Below are 27,348 nucleotides of genomic sequence, written 5' to 3'. Positions count from 1 at the left end.
AACTTATTTCCTACTTTCTATTTCTACGGCTTATTTTCTACTGCTTACTTTTCTATTTATCTCACTATTTCTACAACTTATTTCTTAAACCAATAAACACAGCAAAACCAAACTTAGGCTGCGCAAGATTTTGTAGAAGACTGACAGCTAACTAACGCTAACATAGCCATAAACATGGCTGAAGGAGTAGCTTCCACGCCTTGCTTTTCTGCTATTTGCTGGGCCTCAGGTGTTAGCTTCTTCAACTGACCCCGTGTTGGCACCTCGGCCCTTAGTGTGGCCTGTTCTCTTTGGCTTCTTCGTTGCTGTCATCGGGGCAACTCTCAATCTCTTGAACGGAGGGACAAGGAGCTTCTCTGGGTCCATTGTGGTGTCGCATGAACCGTTCTGGCACCCAAACTGGCTGCACTGCTCCTTCTGGAAAGACACAAACACAACCTCTTCTCCCCCTTTTTGTTTTAGTAATTGCATTTTAACACATTGCGTCCCGCATAGAAATCTCTAAGACATACGCCAGGGACCGGACGTTTCTGGGCAAACTGCACGTTACTTAAATCATCATAACTACAGATCATAATGCACTCTAGGTGTTGTTTTTCAATAATTATAACATTTTTATTTACAAAAACAATTAAAGTTCCTAGTACTTTTTTAACGTATGGTACTGCGTAAAACATTTTCCTCTATGAAGAGGGACCAAACAAAATTTACGTAAGTATCTAGATTCGCTCCTTTTTCCATGGGCGGCACAAACTCTGCAGGCTCTCGTAGGAAGTTTTTTCTTTCCACTCGCTGGAATACACGTAGGTTCATGCTGCTTCATATCACCTGACAACCTTTTGGGTGGACTTTACGAGGTGCTCTCCTTGCACCCCCAGGGGAGGGGCTGGGCAGATTTGTCTCTGGTTCCGGAGAGCCTTCATTATTGTCATCCGTTATCCAGTCTCTCGCCACCGATAGCAGAAACTGTTTATACTTCATTTTTGCTTGTGGATTGAGGACGTTGTACACTCTAAATGAATTGAAAAGTCCACAGTTTATAAGGTACAGCACTACTTTTTTTGTCCATTTCATCGTTTCCCTTAGAATGGAACAACACGAAAGGAATTGATCCGCACGGTCAACGCCTTTCATGTGGGCATTGTATTCCTTGATGCAGGTAAGTTTTACAATATTCTCTCCTGTTTTTCTATTTTTTTTTTTTCCTGTTGTCGAGACAGAAGTGTCATGGATCGTTGATATCATTCGGACAACCCGCTTGTCTTTCCATGCTAGGAGAAGAATATCGCCTTTTCTGGAAAATATTATGTCACCTTTCTTCATTCTTGATGTTTTCATTTTCAAATTTGGCGGTAAACCTCTACTCTCCCTAATAGTCCCACAGACTCTAAGTTTTGTTCTGTAGCAGCAATTCAGCAGTAGATGTTGCATTGTAATAATTATCCTGGTAAATATGGTGCCATATGCCAAGATAGGGTCCAAGGACTGAAAGAACAGTTTCTTGCAATTTCCTTCCTTCAGCAGCGTATATCTCCATATTGCAGATATAGCCGGTGTCACTCTCGCACACCATCCGAACAAGAAAACCGTATTTTGTTATTTTCGCTGGTTTGTATGTGCAAAATTTTAAACGTCCTCTCCATGGAATCATTCCCTCGTCCAAAGACAACTGTTGCTTTGGTTTGTATATTGTTCGAAATTTATGCAGGAAATAATCCAGCACAGTTTGGATCTTGAAAAGTCTCCCCGAGCGACTGTCCATTTTGGCGTTATCATTGAAATGCCAGAATGTCCATATTTGCTCAAATCTATGGCGACTCATTGTCTGTGGGAATATAGGAGTACATATCAAAGGATCTGTTGACCAATAGTCTTTCCAGCTATCTTTTCTTGTTTGACCCATCAGAATAATTAGGCCAAGGAATTTCTTGATGTCCTTCTGTGTAACCGGAGACCACTTTAGTGTTCTAGATGGTGTTTTGCGTTTCATTTCGGTTTGATCGTGATAGTTGGACAGCTCTTTGCACAACATCTCAAACAATTCATCACCAAAAAAGAGACTGGTCACAGAGGGTACAGAGTCACACTGAGACGGAAATGTAGTGACCCCCGCATGACCTTCAAACATTTGTAAGCGTGGTGGTGTGTCAATTTCAGACCAACAATTACCAGTAGCTTCGTCAGTGTCGGAATCACTTGAAAGCACCGCCACCTTGCGCTTCCTTACAGGTCTAATAATTTCACTGTCAGTAGAATCGTCTCCGGAATCGTCAAAACAGTCATCCGCATCTTCGATCTCACTAGGAATATCTGATAAATTATCCTTAAATACTTCCGGAAGTGTATCAGTTTCATTGGTTTCCTTCCTTTGTCTGAGAGAGGGCATTTCTAAAAGCACCAGGAACTTGAAGACGAAGACTATTCGAATGACCAAATTACAATGTAACTGCAATGCTTTATGGGTTCGTGCAATTATATAGTTTTTCGTAGATTGACCTGCACGGTTTCCACCAATGAGATCGCTTCATTCGATGTGGACTGTGCCGCGCCAGCACGGCCAAGGGTGTCTCTGAGTGGGGGGGGTGAAAGGATAAGGAAAGACAGACAAGAGAATAATAGCTGGGTCTCGGTGGGACGCTGTTCCCTGAAGAGGAGACAACGCCAGCGCCCACAAGCCGTGTCTTTATTTTATAGCAGATGCCATGAGGCAAAGTAGGGGCGTGATCACGTTGTTTACAGCATTCTCGTGAGTCTCAACCTCACTCAACTACATGCACCTGAACTCGAGCACAAGGCACGTGGGGCTACGTGTTTGGACCATAGGTTCTAGCTTACAACCACAGCCGTTGGCTATGATTGTGCTGGGAGGGCCCTGCCCTCCAGCTGGGACTTGCACGTGGCAATGAGAGGACCCTGTCCTTTCATTAGTCCGAGGTTTGAACCTGACCAAAACACCGTACCCGCGCCCCACAGTGTTTCAGGCCTCAGATGGAAGGAGGCCGGCACAGAAGACACTTTTTCCTCTATGGGAGGTGAAGTCCCGAGGGGGAGTGATGAAGTTACAAAGTAGGAGGCATTGTGGGGTGATGTGTGGGGGCTGCTTGGTAGTCATGTAGTCAGAGCCTCAATTTCCTCATTTGTCAAGTGGGGGTGCTATGGGCTGTGGGAAAGGCTGGGCAGATGAAGATCTGTCAGACCCTCAGCAGGGCAGGTGCTTGTGTTGGTTTGGGTTCCCCAGAAGGGTTTGTGTGCAGGTAGCTGATTTGGGAGGTGATCTCAGGAGACTCTGGTAGTGGGAGGGGGAAAGGAAGGGAAAGAGACAGCCCATCAAGCAAGTGATTCCAGGGCACCTGGGGCTCCGTCCCGCTGGGGTATTGTGGGAGCTGGTGTGGAGTTGTTCCCTGCCCCATGGGGTGAGGAAGTGGGGTTATTTGTCCACGAACCTCTGGGAAGCCCCAGAGGTTGTGGGTGGTTGGACCCTGGAACCATGGCCTTGGCTGTTTAGGGGAAGTGCTCCTGCTTGACTGGGGTGGGAGCTGCTCAGGATCGCACCGTCTGGGACAGGGGTCCCTTCTTCAGCTCCAGATGGGACCCAAGACCATAGGCTCTGTCCCATCTTCCAGGCTCCTCAGAAGCCCCCCAACAGATCCTTGTATGACTCCAGGGAACCAGCAGAGACCTACCCCAGACAAGATGGAGATCGACTTTCTTTTTTTTTTTAGTTAATCCTCCCTAGAGGATATTTTTTCCATTGATTTTTAGGGAGAGTGGAAATGAGAGAGGGAGGGGGAAGGGAAAGAGAGAGAGAGAGAGAGAGAGAGAAAGGGGGGGGGGAGAGGTGAGAGAGACATGCTGATTGGTTGCATTTGGTGTGCGGGCCAACACTCTAACCACTGAACCACACTGGTCAGGCAGAGATCAATTTTCTGGATCTCCCTTGCCGAGTGGGAGTTCACACCTATATTTAATATGATTTGGAAAAGAATGTGATGTGGTGTTTGGGGACACAGGCCACTAAGTGTGGCTGGGAGTCAGCGGTGCATTGGGACTGCAGCCCCAGGCCTAGAGCTCAGCCCCTGCACAGTAAGTGCTCACTGGCCCTGGTATAAGCGCCTTGTGCAGGGTCTTATCCTGGCCCCGCTGGGTCCCTCTTGGCCTAGCCTGTGTCTTGTAGATAGAAACTCAGTCTGGGCTGCCTCTCCAGGCTGTGAGCTGTTCTTATGCCTATTTAGGCCCTGAAGTTGGGTAATGCCTTTTCCTGCAAGGCCCCTCGTGTGCTAGGAGGGGACTTTGTGTGCTCGGAGGGCCTGGAGTCTGGAGAACAGGGGCCCTATTGTCTGTCCTGAACCTGATGCTGCAGGGATGTCAGGGAGACAATGGCAGTCCCGTTGCTGTCCAAGCAGGAAGGGCCTTCGGTGATAAGGCCCAACATCCTGGAGGCCAGGTAACAACAGTGACAACATCACCCGCAGGTGACATTGTTTCAGCACCTCCCATATGTCTGGAACCATTCTCTCTCATTTCACCCTCACTAGAGCCTTCTAAGATTGGGACTATGGTTCTCCCCATTTTATAGAGAAGAAAACTGAGACCCATTGAGGGGAAGCCACCTTCCAGGGTCAACAACCATTGAGGGGGGCCGGCCAGAACTCAAAGCCTGCCTCTACAGTCACATTGTTCAGACAGCCGTCGGCCCACCACACTGCCAAGATCAACGAAGCATGCGACCCTGGCCGAGAGGTTGTCCCAGCAAGTGGGGGTCTTAGGGCTAACCCAGAAGACAGGAGGGCACAACCAGCTTTCTTATTCCCGAAGCCCAGGGAGGCGGCCAAGACCCTGGCTGTTATCCACATGTGGTCTGATGTGGCCTGAGACATAGCTCAGAGGTGGGCCAGATTGGCTCAGAAGGGCCTGAACATGATCCAAATGTGGCTCGGATGTCCAGCCCCTTAGCCTGCCAAGGGCACAGTGACTCCTGGGACAAAGATACACTCCAGACTTCAAATGTCATAGACAACTATTTATTCATTGCGGAGAGGGAACCTACGGAGCTGGGTGCCACTGGGAGCCAGCCTGCCCCAGGTGGCCACTGTCCAAGTCTTCTCTGGAAGAGAGGAGAGGGGTCCAGGGTTCTACGAGGAGTCTGAGGTGAACACAATGGCGTCCTGCAATTGGAGGAGAAAAGTCAACTGGGTTTTTGTTTTGTTTTTTAACCTCCTGCCTTGTGATTTACGCTGGCGTGTCCTCCTCAAGGTGACCACTGGCATTGAGGGTCATGATCCTGAACTCACTCAGACAGAATTCTTGGGAGGGACAGAAGAGTAGGGTCTGCCTGCAGAGTATGGGATTGTATAGGATCGCTGTCCCTCATCCCAGCTGATCACCAACACTTCCCCAAAGTTTCCTCAAATGCGATTCCTGGTTGTACCCATTGGGCCTTAGGCAGCTAAATCTTTCTTTTTTTTATAATATATTTTTATTGATTTTTTTACAGAGAGGAAGGGAGAGGGAGAGAGAGTTAGAAACATCGATGAGAGAGAAACATCAATCAGCTGCCTCCTGCACACCTCCTACTGGGGATGTGCCCGCAACCAAGGTACATGCCCTTGACCAGAATCGAACCTGGGACCCTTCAGTCTGCAGGCCGACGCTCTATCCACTGAGCAAAACCGGTTAGGGCAAGGCAGCTAAATCTTTTAAAAAATCGTTATTGTTGAAACTATTACATATGTCCTCCCGTTCCCCCATTTAGGCAGCTAAATATTTAACAAGGCTCTGGCTTTTTTTTCTTTTTAACTAAGTGTGCTATGAAGAACTTAATCTATTAGATTTCCCCCAACATTTTATTTTGATCATTTTCTTTCTTTTCTTTTTTTTAGTTTTATTGCTTAAAGTATTACAAAGGGTATTACATATGTCTCTTTTTCCCCCCACCCTTGACAATCCCCTGGCCTCCCCTACCCCCCAGTGTCTTATTATTTTGATCATTTTCAAACATACAGTAAAGTTGAAAGAATTTTATGTGAGCACTTATATACTCATGATCTAGATTCTCCCATTTAAAAAACTATACTTGCTTTATCTCACATCTAACCACTTATTCATTTGTTTGACTAGATTTTAAAATATATCCTGTATAATAAAAGGCTAATATGCAAATCAACCAAATGGCAGAGTGACCGGTCACTATGATGCGCACTGACCACCAGGGGGCAGACGCTCAATGCAAGAGCTGCCCCCTGGTGGTCAGTGTGCTCCCTCAGGGGGAGTGCCACTCAGCCAGAAGCCGGGCTCACAGCTGGCGAGCGCAGTGGCCGTGGTGGTAGCCTCTCCTGCCTCCACGGCAGTCAGACATCCCCTGAGGGCTCCCAGACTGCAAGAGGGTGCAGGCCGGGATGAGGGACCCTCCCCACTGAGTGCACAAATTTCGTGCACTGGGCCTCTAGTTATATTATAAAGCTATATAAAGGAAATAAATGTGCTGCTTAGTCCAAAATAAATGAACAGAGTAGAACAGAAAATTTGGAAACAGTTCCAAAGGATGAAATGATACTTTTCCAACTCAAACTGTAAATGATGAATTATGCGATGCAAGTTGCTTTAGAAAATAAAAAAGAGGAGCATTGCTAGATGTCCCCTAATAAGAGATATGTGAAATAAACCAAGCTTCAGCCATACAGTTGTATGGATACCCGTTGTCCATCCAATACCAACCAAGTGCACATATGTCTTAGATAAATGAACTACTTATATTTTACTCAGATTATTGTAATGTCGTCCATTAGTGCATGGCCTGTGTATTCAGACATCTGCTGAGTTTTGTGGATGAGGAAGCTGGGCTCAGAGAGGCCAGAGGACCTGCCTGAGGTCCCATGGCTGGAGAGAGGCAGAGCTGGGATCTGAACTTGTCCTCTGGTCCCTAAGTCTAGATTCTCAGCCTCTTTCGGTACCAACCACAGTACTGTTCTCATTATTCTCCACCAAAGCCAGCTAAAGGGTGGGCAGCTGATAATAAGTCAAATGTCAACTTGCCTTGGAAGCTTGTTAACAAAGCCTCCTGCCCTCCCCCCAAATTCGACTCTAGCGGAGTGGGGCATTTTTGAGACTTCCTTTCCTCTGGGGATTTCTCTGGAACTAAACAGCTTTCCCTGACCTGTGGATGTTTTTAATTGTTAATACTTCTGCTTTCAATGTCTCCCCCACTCCAGGGTGGACTAGAAACTCCAAGAAGGCAGGGGTTTCTGTCTTTTTTGTTCACAGTTGTGATCAGTGCCTGGCACATAGTAGGTGCTTAGTAAATGCCTAATGGGCAGCTGATTAAGATGGAATCACCTCGCTGTCATTGGCTCATGTGGAGATTGGAGCCCAAAGCAGGGGGTTATCAGGGCAGGTGCCGAGTGCAGATCTCTACTCTGCCACCTACTGAGTGTGTGACCTTGGAAATGGACTTGCCATCTCTCACTCTCAGTTTCCCCATCTGTAAAATGGGGATGACAATAGGATGTACCTCATAGGGTAGTTGTGAAAACTGAGCAAGATACCCCAGAACCTGGCACAAAATGATTATGGACTGTTAACTATTATTAATGACAATATTTGGGGGAGGTGGATGCTGCTACAGCTCCTCTCCCTAACAGCTGCCAACAAGAGTCATATGTTCAATCAGCACTTATTGAGCATCTACTGTGAAAGGCCTTACTGAATCAATGAACAAACAAAAGAATGGGGTGGGAAAAGCTGGAGGTGTATTGACCCCTGGCGAGGACAGCTGTATTCTTCCTCTTACAGATGAGGAACTGAGGCCCTGAGAGAAGAAGCAACTTGCCCAAGGTCCCTCATGAGTGAGCAGCGGGGTCAGGATTGGCGCACAGCCCACACCTCCCAGCCCAGGGCTTTCCTAGTGACTATGCCCTCCTTGGGGCAGGATGTTTAACCCCACTCACCTTGGTCAGAAACGATGAAGCTTCGGTAAATCCCAAGGCCCTCACTATTGACAGTGGGATCCCGGCTCTTAATTTGCCTGAAATAACAAATATGGTTGGAGACTGGTGGTCCTGGGCAGCTGTGGGCAAGCTCACAATTCCCAGAGGCGGCACACCCCATGCAGACTGGCCCTGTTGCTTCTGCTCAGCTGTTCTCCTGCCCAGCATCCATTTAGCCTCATCTCCTTAACCTTTGCCTCCATCCAGCACCGGCTCTGGCTGCTCCAAAGGGCACCCCTCGCATCCTCTCACATTCCTGCTCAAGTACCAGGCCTCCCATCATCCACAGCACAAGTATGGAAATTGAGATGTCTCATTCTAATAAAATAAAGGAATGAAAGAGGCGGGCTTGTCATAGGTTACCAACTTTCCCACCCCCATGACCTGAGGCTTAATTAGAGTAATTCCATCTTTTCTCTCGGCTTCCTCCACCATGAACACAAATAACAACGCCAACAACAATGGCTGAGAAATGTTGAGCACCAACTGGGCTTGGCAGCCCCCTCTGCCCCTTACAAACACCATCTCCTTTATGCTTCTGAGGAAGGTACTCTTATTTCCCCATTTTACAGATGGAGAAACTGAGGCTCAGAATAATAAGGCAGCTCATCTAAGGCCAGTCAGCCAGCAAGAGGGGAATTAAGACTTGGACCACGTGTGTCTGAGGCACATCGAGTGTGCTCTTGTCTGTTTACACCTCGGTCTCCTGTTGTCATCCCCATGGGCATTGCCTGGCTCATCTTGCATGCCTAGGCTCTGCAACCAGTGAAGGAAGGTGGAGAGGGGAGAGCTCATTTCCAGATGGGTGACCGGAAAGGCTTCCTGGAGAAGTGGAATTTGAAGTAGGGTGGAAAATGAGTGAAAGGGGCCCCAAATAGAGACCCAGGAAGAAGTAACGCACCCACCCTCAAAAGCCCTGGGAAGTGGGGGGATGGATAGCAAAGGAACGCACCATTCTGATTTGGCAGCAAGGCGGCGGCGAGGATATCAGTGGCGATGTCTTTCAGAATTTCAGGCTGTGAGAGAGAAGGGACATTGCTCCCTGGCTAAGAATCCCAAGTCCTCCCAGCCATTCCTAGAATGGGCACAGCCCAGCCCCGTGGTGAGGACGGCTGGTGGAGATGCTGGAATCCCAAGTCCCTGCCAGCCAAAGTTGCTAGGGCTCCTGAGGGTGACACAAACCCAACTGGCCCTGGGGTCCCATAGTTGAGGGGGCTGGGGTGCATCAGAAGGATGTCCCCCCCCTCCACTCTCAAGGGCTCCAGCGGAATGTGCCTTTAGGAAATTAGCCTTGTGCTTCCTGAGGTTTTGACTTCTCAAGGGAAGCCAGAGTCCTGATTTTCATGTGGAAAGCTCCCGTTTTAAAATATTAATACAAAAATTAAAAAACAAAATAAAAATATAAGGACAGCCCAGCCGGCATGGCTCCATGGTTGAGCATCAACCTATGAATTAGGAGGTCACAGTTCGATTCCCAGTCAGGGCATACGCCTGGGTTGCGGGCTCAATACCTATTGCGGGGCCTGCAGGAGGCAGCTGATCAATGATTCTCATCATTCATGTTTCTATCTCTCTCCCTCTTCCTTCCTCTCTGAAATTAATAAAAATACATTAAAAAACACATGTAAGGACAAAAAAACAACCAAAACAAAATACAAGAACAAACACACCAAACCCCCAGAACCGACACCATCTCACAAGACAGGATTCAGCCAATTTCAGACTCTGATTTAGTCCGACTCAGATGAGGAAACTGAGGATCAGAGGGAAAGGGCTGCTCACGGTCATGAGATGAGCTTATGTGATTGTGAATAGAAGAGATTTGTTTCTTAATTTTGGGTCAAAACTTCACAGGAAAGTGAATGTGCATCTGTGTGTCCGTATTTGTGTGTTCTCAGCTGTGTTTGGCATAAAGTAGGTAAATGCCTGAACCAGGAGGTTAGACTTTGTAGCTGATAACGTGGAGGCCGGCCAGCCCACTATGGGGCTGCCCATGGGGACCTGTTGAAAGCACATTCTGCAAAATGTCTCCGTTTGAAATGGACCATTCTGGGGTATTCTGTGTCCGCAGGGACCATCCGTTAATACTCACGTCAAACAGGGCAATGTCTGAGTTCATCAAGTGGATCCGATCAGAACTGCAACAGATAATACCCATAAGAATGGACCCTCCAAGTCCTATTCATTCATTCATTCATTCATTCATTCATTCATTCATGCATTTATTCATTCATTCATTCAACAGCTGTTTATTGAGCACCTACTATGCACCAGGCACAGTGTAGGCTCTGGAGGTACAGCAGCGAACCAACTCAAATTCTTGCTTTATGGAGCTTACATTGTAATTGAGGGTGGTATGGGGAGACAGAACTGTCTGCCAGGTGTGGGCATGCTGTCAGCCCAGCCCTGGGAAAGCCACACAGAGGCATGTGCAGAGCCGGCTGCTTCTTCCTTTTTTTCCTTAATTGAGAGAAGCTGACCTCTGTTCTGAGAAGGGTCCTCATGGACATGCAAATGCCAGCCAAGCCTGCAGTGGCACCCTGGGATCCGCGTGCAGCAGGACCTTTGGTGGCGGGTGGTGGTGGGCTCTGTTTTGCACATCTGAGTGGCTAGGGCAGCAGGAGGGTGGTTGGGTGGGAGATCAGGCAGGGGTGCAGAATGCAGCTGGGGGCTTCGCATCTAGGCATGACTGTCACTGCCTCTGTGTGGAGGTGTCCAGAATGGGCAGTCCACGGCCGAGGGGATGACGCTGGGCAGGCTGTTCCTGTGGCCAGGGTCAGCATGCCCATGGCTGCTGCAAGGCCACTTCCCTTTCCTGCTCTGCCTCTCACACTCAGTCCTCGACAGCGGGACAGTCCAGGTAAGGCAGCCTTTCTGCCTGCCCTGGAGTAGCCTTCACTGGATGCTCACACCCCAGAGACTCAAAACACTGTGTTTAAAGAAACCCAAACGGTCACCAGGTGGCACTCATTTTTATCACCAGATTCTTCACAATGATTTACCTGATTTCATTTAAGTTGAGCATAAGCTGGGCACCTTTGGTAAAAAACTGAACTTCTGAGTTGGCTTCCTGCAATGAGAAACCCACATTTCTTTTAGAGGATGTGTCAAAGGTGGGGTGTGGGGTTCTGCAAGGGGCTCTGGGGTCAAGCTGACACTTGGATCTCAGCTATTGGTTCTGCGACCTTGGGAAAGGGTTTGACCTCTCTGGCCTCACTTTCCTCATCTATTAAATGGGATAGTACCTGCACCCACTCCCCACTGAACAGACAGCCACATAGGATTGCTGTGGGAAATGATGATGACAGCAGCCAATATGCATGGAGCCTTCACCGTGTGTCTGGCAGTTTTAAGAAGTTTATATGATTATCTCCTTTGATCCTCACAACCCTTTGAAGTGGCTTCTATTTTTACCTCATGAGGGACAAAGATCAATAACCTCCTGGTAATGTTAAGTATTATTATTATCAGAAAGGTCAGAAGCAAAGTCAGGTCTCAAATACAAGTGACAAAGATATATATCAACTTGACCTGTGGGCGGGGTGAGCCTGAGGCAGAGTGCCAGGCTCCAGCTCCAGGGAGCTGCTCCCAGAGAACAAACTTGTCCCGCAGGCCTGGGCTTGGTGGCCTTCTGAAAAGTGCCTGCCATTGGCCATGGAGGGGCCAGGTCACCAGGGAAGCTCATTCCCACTGCTGGTTGGGAATCAAAATATCCTTCAATAGCCCTAGCCAGTTGCTCAATGGTTAGAATGTTGGCCCTTGGACTGAAGGGTCTCGGGTTTGATTCTGGTTAAGGCACGGGTTGCAGGTTCAATCCCCAGCCTTGGTTGGTCGGGATGCATGTGGGAGGCAACCAATCGATGTGTCTCTCTCACATTGATGTTTCTCCCCCTCCCTTCCACTCTCTCTAAAAGTCAATGGAAAAAATATCTCCAGGTGAGGATTAACAACAAGAACAAAAAGAATATCCTTCAATATAGGAAGCTAGGGCACTGTGTCTCCTGTAGCCTTTTGTGAATGGCACCCCTGAAATTGTGTGTGGGCAACCCGTACAGCTGTCCACAGCAACTCTGCTATAAGGATAGTGTCAGCATTAGGATCCTTCTAACAACCAGGTACTGTCCAGGCTCCTTGGTTAGGCACCGTTCCAGCAGCCAAGCATAGATCCTGTGTTGTCTCTCTGTTCTCTCTGCCTGTGTAGTGGGTGCAGTGAGTGCCCCAACTCAGAGCCCCTTTAAAGGGCGGGGCGTCCGTCCCTCCCTGCCGAGTGCTGCAGCTAGCAGTCCCCAGGCCCTTCGCTGCAGACATGCTCCTGCTTGAACAGAGCTGCCTTGCTGGGAGTCACGTCCTTCCTACCCATGGGCAGTATTGGGTGGCCAGTAACTGACTGAAAGGGGGTAAAGGCTTGACTGACTAATAAAGTCATACAGGGTTAAAGTCATCAGGGCCCCCAAAGCTCCTGATTCTCGGGGTTAGCGCTCCCTATACCCCGATCCTGCTGGGTGACAAGAAAGGTGGAAACGTTTAGCAAAGCAAGAGGGATGAATGTCATAGGCAATTAACTCACAATGCCCAGGGTGAAGAAGGGGCGGCGGACTTCATTGGAGGCGAATACTTCCAGCACGATCATTTGGGCCAGCTTGGCACTGCCCTTGTCCAGAAGGAGCGCGGGGGCCTCCTGGGTTAGGATCTTCACAATCTGTGTGCGCCCCAGCTGAGCCGCGGCCTGGAGGGACATCAGACCTGCATGTGGCCTCCCAAGCACCTCGCCGTGGCCCACAGGTCCCATGTGGCCTGGCCCGGGCCCAACTTCCCGGCCTCCCTGCTTCCGCTCCGTGCTCCAGCCACACTGTCCTCTCCGTCCTGGAACGGATTGCTCTCACCATCTCAGCCTTTGGTTTTGCTTCTCCCTCTGTCTGGAATCCCCTTCTCTCCAGGGAAGCCCTCCCTAGTTTTCCAGACTCTCTCAGTGCCCCACGAATGCTCTCATAACCCTTAGCATCTGTCCTCTTCGCTGACAGGTTATCTGTGTAATTATGTGGTGCAGGTCAGCCTGTCCTGTTGGCCTGAGATCTTCGTGAGGACAGGGCTGGAAGGGAGGAGAGCGCTCTCACGTAATTTTATTCCCCAGAGGCCCGAGAACAGACCCCAGCAAATACCCGTCAAGCTGCAGATGGCCAGTGGACCAACCTTTTCACTGATCTCCTTGAGGCTAGACTTCAGCCGGAGGGCCAGCTCAGGAAGCTGAGGATGAGAGGAAGCCAGAGCAGGTCAGCTGGAGGGGCGGGGGAGACATCCCTGCAGCAGCCCCACTGCTGCGACCCCCAGCACCCCAGAAAAGCTGGGTGGGCCTGGTGGGCCAGGCTACGTATTTGTCACTTGCAAAAAACAGCCCTATGTTAGCCGCTGTGAGGCAGGGGATCCCCGCTGGCCTGGACTTTTACCGTGGGTTGGTGGTGGTTGTGGGTTTGCGGGCAGCTCACTGCTCCCAGAGCGCACAGAGAAGTGACCCAATCCTTACTGTCGTCCTGAATGTGGTTGCTGGTGACCACTCCTCTTTTCTCACCATCTCAGCCCCTTACTCTGAATTCTGATCCTCAAGAGCTTGGTTACCTGCTGTCTGTCAGCTGACTGTAAGTCCGGACACCCTCCCCTAACTTTGGGGCAACACTTTTGCCCTGTAGGCCTAAGTTTCCCCATCAGTCACCTTGGAGGTGGTGGCACACCCTGGCTGACTAGGGTGTGCTGTTTGTTTGTTTGTTTGTTTTGTTTTTGTTAATGATCCTTCCGCAGGTTCACCTACGGAAACCTTGTTACGACTTTTACTTCCTCTATAGTCGAGGTCACCCGTCTTCTCAGCGGTCCGCCAGGGGCCAGGGCCGTGGGCCGACCCGGCGGGGCCGATCCGAGGGCCTCACTAAACCATCCAATCGGTAGTAGCGACGGCCGGTGTGTACAAAGGGCAGGGACTTAATCAACGCAAGCTTATGACCCGCACTTCCTGGGAATTCCTCGCTCCTGGGGAGTAATTGCAATCCCCGATCCCCATCACGAATGGGGTTCAGTGGGTTACCCGCGCCTGCCGGCGTAGGGTAGGCACACGCTGAGCCAGTCAGTGTAGCGCGCGTGCAGCCCGGGACACCTAAGGGCATCACAGACCTGTTAATGCTCAATCTCGGGTGGCTGAACGCCACTTGTCCCTCTAAGAAGTTGGAGGGTGTGCTGTTTTGAGAAGCATTCCAAGGCTGTGTCAGCATCGAGGCTCGATAGGGAGGACCCTGATTGATTCGTCATGTCTGCCATGGGCCCCAGGGTGGCCGGCAGCAGCCTCGTATCTAAGATGCCCTTCGGTCGGGAAGGACTGTTACTTGGCAGAGGAAGCAGGTGTGTCATGTCCTCAGCGGGAAGATGGAGGAGCAGGACTGGATGTTGCAGGGAAAGCTGCATCTTTAGAGCGATATGTCAGGGGCGGGAGGGAGCTCTCCATTGCTAGAGGGGCTTAAACTAAGCGTGACAGGGGATTCGTGCCCCGGGGCCTCGGGGTCCTTGCATCCCCTTTGATTCAGAAAGTTCCCATGACTCAGTAGAGGTGGCTTTCCCCTCCGTCCCATGTCGAGGCTTACCACAGAGTCCAGCATGACCGCGAGTTCTTCTGAAGGGAGGAAGGCCTCTACTGCAGCGTTCACCACATCCTGCCTCACGGTGAGGCTGAAAGGGGCGTCGTCCAGAGCGGGAATTGTCAGGGAAGCCGCAGACTCACTGAACCTTTTGGTCTCCGTTCCCTGGGAGTCCAATAGCTTGGCCTAAGGAGACACAGAGCAGAGAGCTGGTATCAAAACTTGAACTCCACGCCTCACCCAACCACCACCTGGAAGGAAATAATGCCTCTCAACCTGCTTCCCTTTTTGCACTTGCTGTCAGGAAGCTCAGCCCAGAATCCAGTGCCTTGCTGTAGGTGAGGAGTAAGCTCAGGTGCCTAGCAATAGCTACCCCACCTGCACCCCTCAGATAACCTCTGATTTTTAAAAACTTTAAATGTCTTATTTGGAATTTAGGTTTCAACTTTTCAGATACCTCACAAGCCCTTTGGATGAAGGGAAAATTAAAAACTGCAAGAAAATTGATGGAAGTGCTTGATGCTGCAGTTTTCCAAGGGATCCATGAAAACTGGTCTGGGATACAAGCTGGGCCCTGAGGGAGTCGAGCTCCAGGGTGTATGCAGCTCCATTTACCAGGCTCTTCCTGCCGGCCCATCTTCAGTCGCATGTCACGCCCTCCTTGGGGACTATGATTATCTACACTTTACAGATGAGGAAACTGAGGCTTTGGGAGGGGAAGAGACTTGCCCAAGGTCACACAGCCAGGGACTGGTGGGGCTGGGTGAGAAACTTAGGTCTGTGTGCTTTGAACCTGGGATCTGGTTTCAAGGTAATCAGATGTTTGGGGATTGGCAGGGGCTTTGCCTGAGGAAAAGGGCCAAGAGCCCCAGTGCAAACACTCTGGCCCATGACTGGGGAGATCAGGGTCGGAGGACAGGTCACCAGGATCGATGTTCTGTGCTTGGCCCTTAGATTCTACCTGCCGTGTTTTCCCCACCAGAATGGTTTGCATGGGACATGTTCGGCATATTGAGATTTTTCTAAATCAGCCCGTGTGTCTTAACCGTGACCAGTGTTTTCTCCCCTGAAACAGACCCCTGGTATCTGACCCTGGGGTCAGAGAAGGCTATGATGTCCCCACTTTACTCTCAAGGCCCATGACACTCACCCCCAGGTTGAGCTGGATGTTGTTACCCTTGATGGCAGAAGACAGAAGGTCAAACTGCAGGTGGTCACTGCTCACGGAAATGGGCGCTGCTCGGAGACAAGAAGAAAGCTGTGTGAGGGAGAAGGGCAGGATTGGGTGGGTTGTTTGGGGGCTGCTTTTGGCTGGAGCTGCATTATTGCATGGGGAGGGGTAAGAAAAGAGGGGCAGGAGTAATGATGATGTTGATGATGACAATGACGAAAATGATAATAACTGACATTTATTAAACATATATTGAGTGTTGAACTGGGTTAAACCTTTATTGTGTTAGCTCATCGAATCCTCACAATAACCTTAGGGGGTATAGCTCTTATGCTTACCCCCATTTTACAAATGGGAAAAGTGAGGCTCAGAAAAGTGAAATGATTTGCTCATACTGTGAAAAGATTTGGACCCAGTGATCCTATGTCAGCGTCCTGGTTTGAACAAAACTGACCTATTGCTTGTAACTCTCTACCTCCCCACCAGACTGATCCTATCCAGGCGGGTTTGATCTGTTCTCTGGTTCAAATGTGTTCGCCTTGGGATTCCCTACTTGGCCGCGAGGGGGCGGAGGCGTCTCAGCTGCCCTCGCTGTTGGGCGGAGAATGGGCAGGGCAACGGAGGAGGCTCAGGGGTGGGCAGGGCAGGGAGTAGGTCCTTGGACCCCTCCTTCCCCCCCCCCCCCCCCGCTCCCTGTACCCCAAGCTTGCCCTGCCCATGGGAAGCAGACAGACAGACAGACTTCTGTTCTAGCCACAGTCGCCTTAGGTAGTTTCTTCCCTCCTCAATCTCAGTTTACTCATTTTAAAGTGGGGGTGCGATACAGAAACGTTGGCCTCATAGGTTGTACAGAATGGGAACCCAGTAAAGCTGGCTGGAATCTGAATTACACCACACTTGAAATATGAAGAATTGGATTTAAGCCTTCCCCATCCCTAACTTCTGTAAACTTGAATAACGGACTTAATGTCTCTGTGCCTCAGTCTGCTGATCTGTGAAGTGGGTAATGATCACTACTTCACAGTGATGTCTGTGGAGCAGCCAGTTATATAAAACACCAAGCACAGTATTTGCTCTATGGGCGCTCAATGCTACTGATTCCATTCTCTTCCCACTCCTCTCTGGTGGCCCCTTTGAATGAGCCACTTCAGATCCCCAAGCAGCAGGCAATAGAATTTTCTTCTTCCTTTCAATCCCCGCTCTGAGGCACTTGAGCACAGCAGACACTTGAGGTGGGGGTGGAAGCCTGTGACCTTCCATTTCTGCTACTCTCAGGGAGGGAGAAGTGACCTTCCTGAGCATATATCTGACCTCTCCTTTTGTTCCCTCTTCTCTAAGCCCACAGTCTTTGCTGTATCATTCACTTATGCAATCCATTCAGCACACATTTGAATAAACTTCTATCTGCAGCCAGAGCACCCACTATGTGCCTGGAACTCTCCTATAAACTTTTAATCCTCACTAACAATCCCAAGGTAGGGCCGTATAAGTCCCATTTTACAGATGAGGAAGCTGAGGATAAGGAGGTGGGGCTGGCTTCCCATAGTCGCCAGACAAATCAATAGTAGAGCTGGGATTTTAACTCAGATTTATTTGGGTCACCTGCTGGCTCATGTGGAAACCTGCCTATAGTATATGGTAGGTACTGGTGAACTCAGAACTGTGAATTCCTGCCTGCTCATCCCAGGCAGGAATGAACTGGTGCTCTTCCCACCTGCTGCTCAGGCCAGACTGGGGAGGTGCCCCCTCCAGAGCCGCAGCCTGGAGGCTGGCTCAGCAGAAAAGAAAAAGGTGGGGGAGATAGCAGGGCACTCACCCTCCACCAGATGCAGGAGGTCCTCTTGCATGTCCTCAAAGGCCGCCTCGATCACGGGACACAGCTGTCACAGCACCAATGCGGGAACTTCATCAGCACAGGGCTCCCATAGTGACCCATGCCCAGCCCACCTGGCCTCCGTCCCGCCGCCGTGCTCATGGCCAGCCCGGACTTTGTCCATGGGGTAGAGGACTCAGCCGCACATCTACTCCCCCAGCCAACTCTGCTGCTCAGAGCACCCCACTTCAGGCCCCGGTGAACCTGGGCCTTTTGTCCCCATCTTGTTCCCAAGAGCCCATGTTTTCCATGGGAAGGAGATGGAGAGGTCCTCCCTTCATTCGCGCATTCATTCAGCACGTCACTACCGAGCTCCTTCTGCATGTCAGACTCAGAGCAGAGGCCAGCAAGCCAGGCCGAACCAGACACGAGAAGAATCCTTTTGTGTCCTTTGTGGGTTTCTAGCTCCTCCCAAATTGCCAGCAGCTCTCATCAGGGAGCAACTTTGTCCCCCAGAAGACATCTGGAAATTTCTGGAGACATATTTAGTCGTCACAGATTGGGAGGTGATGTTATTGGCATCTGGTGGATAGAGGCCAGGGATGCTACTAAACATCTCACGGTGCACAGGACAGCTCCCCACAACAAAGAAGGATCTGGTTTAAATGTCAGTCGTGCCAAGGGTGGGAGACCCTGGCCTAACCTAATCCTGGTCTTACCTGTTCTGTTTAAGACGGGGATAAACATTTACTTGCCTGTGGGCCCCAGAGGAGCTCATTCTCTGCTCCAGGCAGCCCGTTTTCCAGGTACCTGAGATTTTGTCTTGGTGCAGTTTCCCCAGTGGATGGACCTTTTGGCTGACCACCCATTGCTACCTCTCAAGAAAGGACATTGCACTCTGAGAAATGTTCACTTTTCCTGCTCCCAGCTGCGTTGCCAACCCAGAACCCAGGAGGATGGAGGACTCGGGTTTAGAGACCCCCAGACTTCACTGCCAAGGGACCACCTGTTTCTCATGGGAAAGGTGTCCCTGGCAACCTTTGCATCTTATCCCAGAGTTCCTCTTCCTTCAGTTTCACCAGTGGTGCCAACTCTGGCTACACATTAGAATGCTCCAGGAGACAAGCCAGAATCCTCTGGGATACTAAGGCCCCACCCAGACCAATTAAATCTGAATCTCTAAGGTGGAGCCCAGGTAGCAGGATTGTCGTCCCTCCCAATCCACAGCGGATACATCCTAAGACACCCAATGGATGCCCGAAACCACAGATGGTACCAACCCTAGATATACTATGTTTTTTCCTATATATACATACCTTTCACTTAAAAAAGCACTTTTCAGTGCTTCCTTTGGTACATCTGGGTTGTCAGGATCATGACTCTTGCACTTTGTGGCCATTATTGAGTAAAATAAGGGTTATTTGAATGCAAGCACTATAATACCATGGCAATCCATCTGATAACCAGGAGGGTTACTAAATGACCAACAGGCAGGGAGCAAATGTACCATGGGGATGTTGGATAAAGGCATGATTCACACCTGGGGTAGACAGAGCAGAACAGCTCTAGATTTTATCACGACTCTCAGAACAGTGCATAATTTTAAACTTAGGAATGATTATTTCTGGAATTTTCCATTTAATATTTTTGGATAGTTGGCCATGGATAACAAACTTTGGAAATTGAAGCCGCAGATAAAGGAGGCACTACTGATGGGACCCACATATTTACGCTGAAAGGGGCTTTAGCTTTTTCTAGATGGGCTTCTGCCAGATTTCAATATGCCATGCTTTTCCCCTTCACATCAAGTAAAATATTTATATGATCATTATATCAACTCTAGTGAATCATGATGGGAAACATGATGATTAATAGACAGCCAGTTGTCTCATATTGTTCACTATATGTGGCTTTTAACCCTTAAAAAACAGATCTTATGCAAAGAGCATTTTGTAATCCCAAGTCCTTGCCATTTTTTTCTAGGAAATGTAAAATGTAGAAAATGTAAAAATACATTTTAGGCGATTAAAGTATGATGCCAGTTTAAGAATGATTTTGGTGAAGGCTGGCAAGAAATTTCCAGCTGGATCCTACTTTAAGAAACTCCCACTTTTTTTTTTTATTTAAAGAAACGCCCACTTTTAAATAGAAAAAAAACTTTCTGAAAAGAAAAATTATCTCATGTAAGAAAAGCCAAATTTTACAAAATTACTTTCAGATTCCTTTAAGAAGGCTCTCTGGAATGGCTTAATAAAGTATTAAATATGATGTAGCTATTTCATAATTATGAACTGTGTACAATGGCATAGAAAATATATATCACTTAAATAATATAAAGTAGTACTGACAATGAGTGCACCATGTAAACATTTGAGTGCAATATACAGAAGAGAAAATAGCTGCCAAGTTAAGGTAGAAGCATTATGGGTATTTTCTCCCCTAAAGTTGTTTAGTTATTACATTATCGTTTTCTTTCAAAAAAGTTTTATCGTAAAAAACATATTAGTTATATGACAAGGTATTTTGACCCTCAGGAGGCCCATTGCTGTGAACATATCTTGGAATTTATAGAAATCAATGGTCAAAGTGGATGAACCAACTTATAGAGTTTTAACTTACCCGTGGCCTGTAAGGTACATAGAAAATGAGACTGACTCGTGTTTATTGACTCAGGAAAATAAATCCAACAGGACCTGGTGGATGACAGACCCCTGAAGACCGCTGGCTGGTCTGAGACACTAGGGTACTAGAGTCAGCTTGTACTGGTTTGTGAGGACAAATCGTTAAATTTTCAGGAGTTTCTGAGCTGGTGCCAAGCTGAGGCATTATTAAAAATTAAAGTATATAAACTTACAACTAAATAAACTATACTAAAAGCAAAGTTAATGAAAACTCAAAACTCATTACTTCCTAATTATTTTGTTGAATTTCACTAATCATTTTGTTATATCTTACTATTATTTCCTGCTCTTGAGGCTATTTATGTCTATTGTATCCGTGTGGTGGAAATACCACACAGCAGTGTGCTACGGCACACTTCTTCCCAGCCCTGCTCAGTGACATCACATTAGTAGCTTGATATTGGCCTTGGAGGGAGTGGTATACATCAGGGAAATCAGCAAATGCTACACGCATATCTGGGCTCTCTCCCCTCAACTCTCCAGAGTGAATAGTTAACGATTTATCAGCACATCACTGTCCAAAGTCTCCTGGCTGACTTTTGGCAGTTCCATTATCTTGGCCTCAACGATTCATTGCTGAAAGAATGATCCAGACTCGGTTTCCCACTCAAGGTCCCGTAACACCAGCTTGCAGTTCCATCCCAGCCCTTCAGGGGGAGCAATCTTTACCGGCCGTGAGGACCTGATTCCACTCACCTGGCTTTTCACCAGTTTGGGCAGGGCTGGCACCAGGAGTTTCATGACACCGTTGGCTAAGGGGTTGACCATGAAGGAGAGCCTTTCAGAGAGGAGAAAGGGAGAGAGCTTAGGAAAGGTCAGAGATGACCACCCCTCCCTTGTTTTACAGAAGGGGAGACTGAGGCCAGGGGAGAAAGGAACTTGCCAAGGTTACTGGGCCTGTGGGAGACGAGGCTGGGAGCAGACCCTGTCTACTGAGCCAGGTATGGATAGTAGCAGGGAGTTCTCAGGGAGCAGGGGCCGGGGTTGTCATAGAAATGTGTGCTGGACACTGGGACAATGGCAGTTGGCATTTCTCCCCGTCCCCCTGCTAAGGGGAAGTGGAGGGGAGCACCACGGTTTTGAGCCCCTGCTGTGTGCCCCATACTCTGCTGTGCTGAGTTAGTTACAGCTGTGACCTGAGCTAACCTCTCACTGCAGCTTGAGTGAGGCACGGGGAGGCAGGCCCAGCATCACCCACACAGGAAACGAGGAGATGCATTTGCCTGACACCAGAGCAGGGTTTTACCCCTGGCTCTACCCTCGCCTGCCTAGGGGGGGTTTGAGGGGCCCTAGGCAGGTGGCTCCTCTCCACCTTTGAAAGTTTGCTCCACTGCCTGGCACGATGCCTGAAATCCCACCATTACGACTCCACCCTTGATGTCTTGAACTTTCTTTGGCATCACAGGTTCTCTGAAAGGAGCCCCAGATCCAGAGTCAGGAGGGTTGGTCCCTTTCTATCTCTGGGCGTCAGTGCTCTTTATCTGTAAAATGGGGGCAAAACCACCTCCTGGCTTCCCTCCAGGCACAGCAGGAACCCAATGGGAGCGGGCCACACTCACTTTTTCAGCAGGCTGATGCGCAGGCTCCTGCCGTTGTCGGAGCAACTGCTGAGGGTGAGGCCTTTCTTGCTGGTCTCCACGCCGATGGTGGCTTGGACCTCTGTCTCCATGTGAATCTCCACAATGCTCTTGACCAGGGGCCTGGGAGTGACAGTGCCCAATGCTGTGAGCACATCCCAGCTCCAGGCTGGAGTGAAGCTGCTGTCCCTTTCTGTCCTCTGGTGCTCTCACCTCTCTTCTTAGGCTCCTGTGCTGGGTTCTCCACATCCTCCCCCACCCTGCCCCCCGCCAGCCCACCATTTTATTTCTTTTACCCCAGCATGTCCCAGGCTCTGTTTTTTTTTTAATTCCTCTCCTGGTTTAAATCCTAAAACAGCTTCTGAATTTATACCCAACTCCTTACTCAGGTATCTTACAGACATCTCACATTCAGCATGCACAAAATTGATCTGTGCATCCTGCCCAAACCTGCTCCTCTCACGATCTTCCCTGTCTTGGTTGCTGGCCACACCATCCTGCCAGTTGCACAGGCAAAAACCTTGGACTCAGCCTTGACTCCTTAATCTCTCTCCTCCTCTCCCCCCACATTCAATCACCAGGAAATCCTGTTGTCTACCTCCAAAATGTATCTAGAATCTGACGTCTTCTCACCATCTTCCTGCCCCCCCAACTCCAGTCCAAGCTATCATGGTCTCCCTCTGAATTATTTCAGTAGTTTCTGGATGGCCTCCCCGCCTCTGCTCTTGTCTCCATATACAACAACCAGAGTTATTCTTTAAGAATATTAAACATGTCATGTTTCTCCTTTGCTCAGAACCCGCCATGGCTCCCATCTCACTCAGTAGAGGCCAAGTCCTCACTTTGGTCCATGAGGCTCTGTATGATCTGACCTTGGCTGCCTGATGGCCTCCCCTCCCATGACTCTCCTCTCTCCTACCCCACCCCTTTTTGCCATTCTTGGAACAAAGCAAGCGTACTCTTGCCTCAGAGCCTTTGCACTTGCTCTTCCCTCTGCTTAGAACTCTTTTCCAGATACCTGCATAGAGGAAAGCGGGGAATGAGTGGGTGAATCTGCCTGCTATGCCCAACTGAGGGGATACTCACGTGTTGAATCCAGCCACCAGGTCCAGTGGGATATTGACTATCAGCTCCTGGCCGTCAGCAGAGGGTTGCACCTGTAGTTCCATAATGTTGGCTGAGGTGATTTTCAGCCTGGATGGATGCAGGAGAGATGAGATTTATCTGAGCATCGGCCACAAACTCATTCCCCTCAATCTTCTCTGTCTCCCCTGGTGTCCAGCCAGCAGCTGGACCCAAGCCCTATCCACTGGTTCTTCCCCAGCATGGTCTTGCCATATCCCCCCGCCCGCCTCCTCCCCCACCCCCCCGCCTTGCTCTCAACACTCCCATGGCTCCTCATTACTTAAGAGATGAATCCCAGCTTCTTGGGCTGACTTTGTAGACCCTCTGGGAACGAACCCCTCTGACCTCCCAGTCCTTACCTTGGGGTTTGAGCACCAGCCATTCTGGCCGCCTCTCACCCCCTATGCCAGTGATTCTGAAAGTGGGTGCTACCGCCCCCTGGTGGGCGCTGCAGCGATCCAGGGGGGCGGTGATGGCCACAGGTGCATTTGTTTTAACTTTTTTGGTATTACCTTTCTATTCTGAGTTCAATAAATAGTTTCATAATTTCAAATTTCAATGTTTCTAATTTACACCTTTCTTTACTATATTTTACAAAAAAGGTAGAAACATTAATACATATATCTTTCTGTTTAATTGCTATTAAAATTTTAAAAAAATTAATTTCCAGGGGGCGCTGAGTAATATTTTTTTCTGGAAAGGGGGCAGTAGGCCAAACAAGTTTGGGAACCACTGCTCTATGCCTTTCCCCAGGCTGGCTCCTCTGCCTGGAATACCATTTCCTTCTTGTCTCCTGGTGAACATGCAGTCAATGGCTCACCTGTCACCGAGACTTAGAAGCATCACCCTCACCCTCTCACCCCAGGTGACCTTCCTCTGGAGTCACCCTTTCAGGCTCCCATGTGACTCTCTTATGGTTATTAACTCATCTGGGAGCTTCTGAGGAAGGGACTTCATTTGTTCCATCCTTTGTGGTCAGACAGAGATTTGATACCGATTGATGCTTATTGACTGATCAGTTAAACGTGCAAAGTGTGTCCTGGGCAGAAGTGTGGGCGTGGAGTTCCCAGCTTACCAGATGACGTGGTTCAGGACAGAGTTCACCAGGCTGCCTAGAATGGGGATGCCCCCGGCCGGCTCCTCCCGCAGGGTGCTCAGCAGAGGCAGCTCCTGGAGGATCTGGATCGCATCATGGTCCTTCAGCTCCTGTGTCAGCTCTGGAGACAGATTCTGGGGATTAGTGTCCAGCAGGAGGGGCAAGGAGGGGCTCCAGGCTGGGAGAGGGCATCACGCAGGACTACTCGGACCTGGACTCAAGGTGAGGGTATGGATGGTTCCATCCTGGCCATCTCTACCATTGATGTGGCCTTGAGCATGATGGCCCAGATCGGGGCGGCTAGGGCATGGGTGGACCATTCACCCCCCTGAGCATTGCCAGCCTCTGGATCCCTCCCACCAGCCGGCGGCAAACACTTCTGGAGCCAAGAGGCAGGGAACTCATAGGTCCCTGTTTGGGGCTGTTTTGCTGCCTAAAACACAATTCTCTGGCATCCACATTCTATGGGTCTGTTGTCCAAAGAGTATCGAGTGCTGAGCAGAGAAAGGAGGAGGTCGGGTCAGGGGCCTGGGAGCCAGGAGCCCTGGGTTCTGTCCATTTGGCTTGTGTGCAGAGCGGGTCAGAGGTGCTGGAGAGCTGATGCTGGAGAGCCCAGTGACTGACGGGAATTGGTGTATAAACACCCTGCTCCCTCAGCCCTCAGGCGGGATGACTCAGGTGTATGTGTGCCCCACTGCGCCCCAGAGTCCCTGTGTGTTATTGCCCCTCGGCAACAAAACCACCCTTTTAGCCTGCTCTGTGATGATGGAGATGGGCCCTGTAAGTGGTCCTCCTTCGCTGCTGGTGCGACGTTAAGCCCCGTCAGTAGAGGCTCTGGAGGGCCTTGCAGCAGCAAGTGCTCCCCCTCCCGGCCCTGCTGTGCTCCTCTCGCAGGCTCCTGCGGGGTCCAGGCTCGAGTTCAGCAGGACTGTGGGCCCCAGCTCCTGTCCAGGAAGTTTCCTGAGAAGGCTTCCCAGTGAACCAACAGCAACCGCCTTCCTGCTGGTTGCCATGGTTGCTCATATCCAAGCTCCTCTGGCTGGCACTGTGCTTGTGATTCACCGTATGGGCCCAGGACACCTCTGCCTGCCCCCTCAGCACCCAGCACACTCTGCCCCTGTCCCTACTCTGGGATCCTTGGGGGAAGCTTCCCAGAGAATTCCATCGGCTCCTCGCAGTCAGGTCTCTGCCCGCTGCCAGGCTGCCAGCTGTGCAGCCGCTCTGACCTGGACAACTGGATAGATGTCCCCACCATCCCGTGGGCTTCAACCTCAGTCCTCCCAGGAGGTCAGGGAGGATTCTCCCCTCCAAGTTTATTCTGTCCCTGGATTAGCCTCTCCCCCCTCCCCAATCCTCTTTGGAGTTTTTATTTTCTTTCTTAGCCAATGGCCCATGACTCCGACCCCCTGCTCATAATTCTTTATACAAACTCGTGTGTCGGGCTTACCATGCGGTTTCTGTCTCCTGACTGGTCCTAACCAACACAGCTGCCCAGTAGGACTGCGCTCCAGCTCCCTGTGGCAACTGGCCCGCTCTTGCCTGCGGGTGTTTTCTGAGAACACCTCTGAGGCCAACCACTCGCCAACAACTCCTTAACTCAGATTCTGCTTCGGGGGACCTACACCATGGCTGCCATGGTTGCTCATGTCCAAGCTCCTCCTGGCTGGCACTGTGCTTGCGATTCACGGTATGTGCCCAGGGAACCTCTGCCTGCCCCCTCAGCACCCAGCGCTCTCTGCCCCTGTCCCTACTGTGGGACCCCTCCTCTGGCTGCAGCAGCTGTTTGGCCCTGCAGGACCCGGTCCTGCGCCTGCCCATCCAGCCCGGCCCAGGTCCAGAGCATGCAGAGGGCCGGCCTCTAAGTGTTTAGATGGATTTCCAGAGCCAACTGGTTATCACGTGCTCCGGGCACAGCACTTTGGAGCGATGGTTTTCAACCAGGGTGCTTCTGTTCCCTAAGAGACAGAGTGTCTAGAGACATTTTTGGCTGTTAGCACTGGGCTGAGGATGCAGCTAAGCATCTAGATGCACAGGACAGACTCTCACAGTGAAGAGTTATTTGGCTCATAAGGTCAGAAGAGCTGACGTTGAGAAACTAGACCAGAGAGTTCGCCAAGTTCTTGTCAATCCCTGTCCTCTTGGACAGTCCCAGCAACCCGGGGAGGCAGGCCTTCCTGTTTGTTTCCAAAGGACAAAGCCCAGGCTCTGGAAGGTTCCCGGGCCGCAGAGCTGGAGGTGAGAAAGCTGTGCCTGGGATCCAGGCCATAGGGTTTGCAGCTGAGGGTCTCCTCTCTGGGGCCTGGTTGGTCACTGACTCAGACTCTGAGGAGGTGCTTTGCCAGTGGGTTTTAGGCGAGAGCATGCATCGTCACACTCAGGGCCGACCCCCCTCTGCAGGCTGCGGAACCTCAGAGTGGTCAGTTTTGGAATCATGGCATTTAAGAGGGTTTCTTGGAATCATGGACTCTTGGGATCACAGACACTTTCAGCCTTTACAATTTACTCACTGGAGTCTCATCTAGACCTGGGTCCCAACTGTGTCTTGCACACCCCCAGTCATGGGCAGCTCCCTCCCTCCTTTGCAGAGCTGCTCCACCTGCCCCATTGCATTATGGTGCTGAAGCCTGGGCAGCCAAGACTTACTTTCTCTGATGATTTCTGGGCCGAGGAGGAGGACTGCAGGAGGACTGAGGGTGGCTCTGACCAAGGTGGCTGCCAGCAAACCACAGAGGAGGGTGAAGGTCCTTGAACTGGCCATCTTCCTGGGGGCCAGGGAGCAGCAGGTGGCAGATGTGAGAACCTGGGGTGTGCATAAAGGACCCTGTTAGCCAGGCAGAGGCCAAGGGCAGGTCCTCCACGCCTGGTGACTTGGGCATGGATTCCAGCAGAGGCTGTTTAGTGAAGTGATTAGGAATAGCGTGAGCTCTTAGAGACACTTGCAATAATGATTCAACACCTGCCTCCCTGACCAGGCCATGAGCTCTGGGAGGGAGCATTGGTCTGCCTGCTCCCCATTGTATCCCCAGCACCCAACACAGTGCCTGGCACACAATGGGTGTTTAATAAACAAATGGTTGCTGAATAAATGAATGACCTTTGGGAGCCCTGGAAGAACAGGGAATCTAAGCCTGCCAAACTTAAAAGGTCTAGGTCAGGGGTCCTCAAACTACGGCCCGCGGTCCACATGCAAATACAAATATTGTATTTGTTCCCGTTTTGTTTTTTTACTTCAAAATAAGATATGTGCAGTGTGCATAGGAATTTTTTCATAGTTTTTTTTTAAACT

At 50.0% G+C, this 27,348-nt stretch overlaps 1 protein-coding gene across 1 annotated transcript; it reads right to left on the bottom strand.

Moving 5' to 3' along the window:
- Positions 1-225: 225 nt before the first annotated feature.
- BPIFB1 (BPI fold containing family B member 1) lies at positions 226-26,820 on the bottom strand (the record flags this gene model as incomplete). Its single annotated transcript, XM_081097717.1, has 15 exons — positions 226-417; positions 7,944-8,020; positions 8,935-8,998; positions 10,075-10,120; positions 10,985-11,052; positions 12,550-12,708; positions 13,173-13,226; positions 14,606-14,785; positions 15,750-15,835; positions 17,587-17,650; positions 20,961-21,042; positions 21,824-21,964; positions 22,928-23,035; positions 24,042-24,183; positions 26,706-26,820. The coding sequence occupies 15 exons, from the start codon at positions 26,818-26,820 to the stop codon at positions 226-228; spliced, it is 1,578 nt and encodes a 525-aa protein (XP_080953843.1).
- Positions 26,821-27,348: the final 528 nt, after the last annotated feature.

The sequence above is a fragment of the Myotis nattereri genome (genome assembly GCF_964212035.1).
Source record: "Myotis nattereri genome assembly, chromosome: 8".
NCBI classification, from domain to species: Eukaryota; Metazoa; Chordata; class Mammalia; order Chiroptera; family Vespertilionidae; genus Myotis; species Myotis nattereri.
This window is presented reverse-complemented; position numbering and strand designations above follow the sequence as displayed.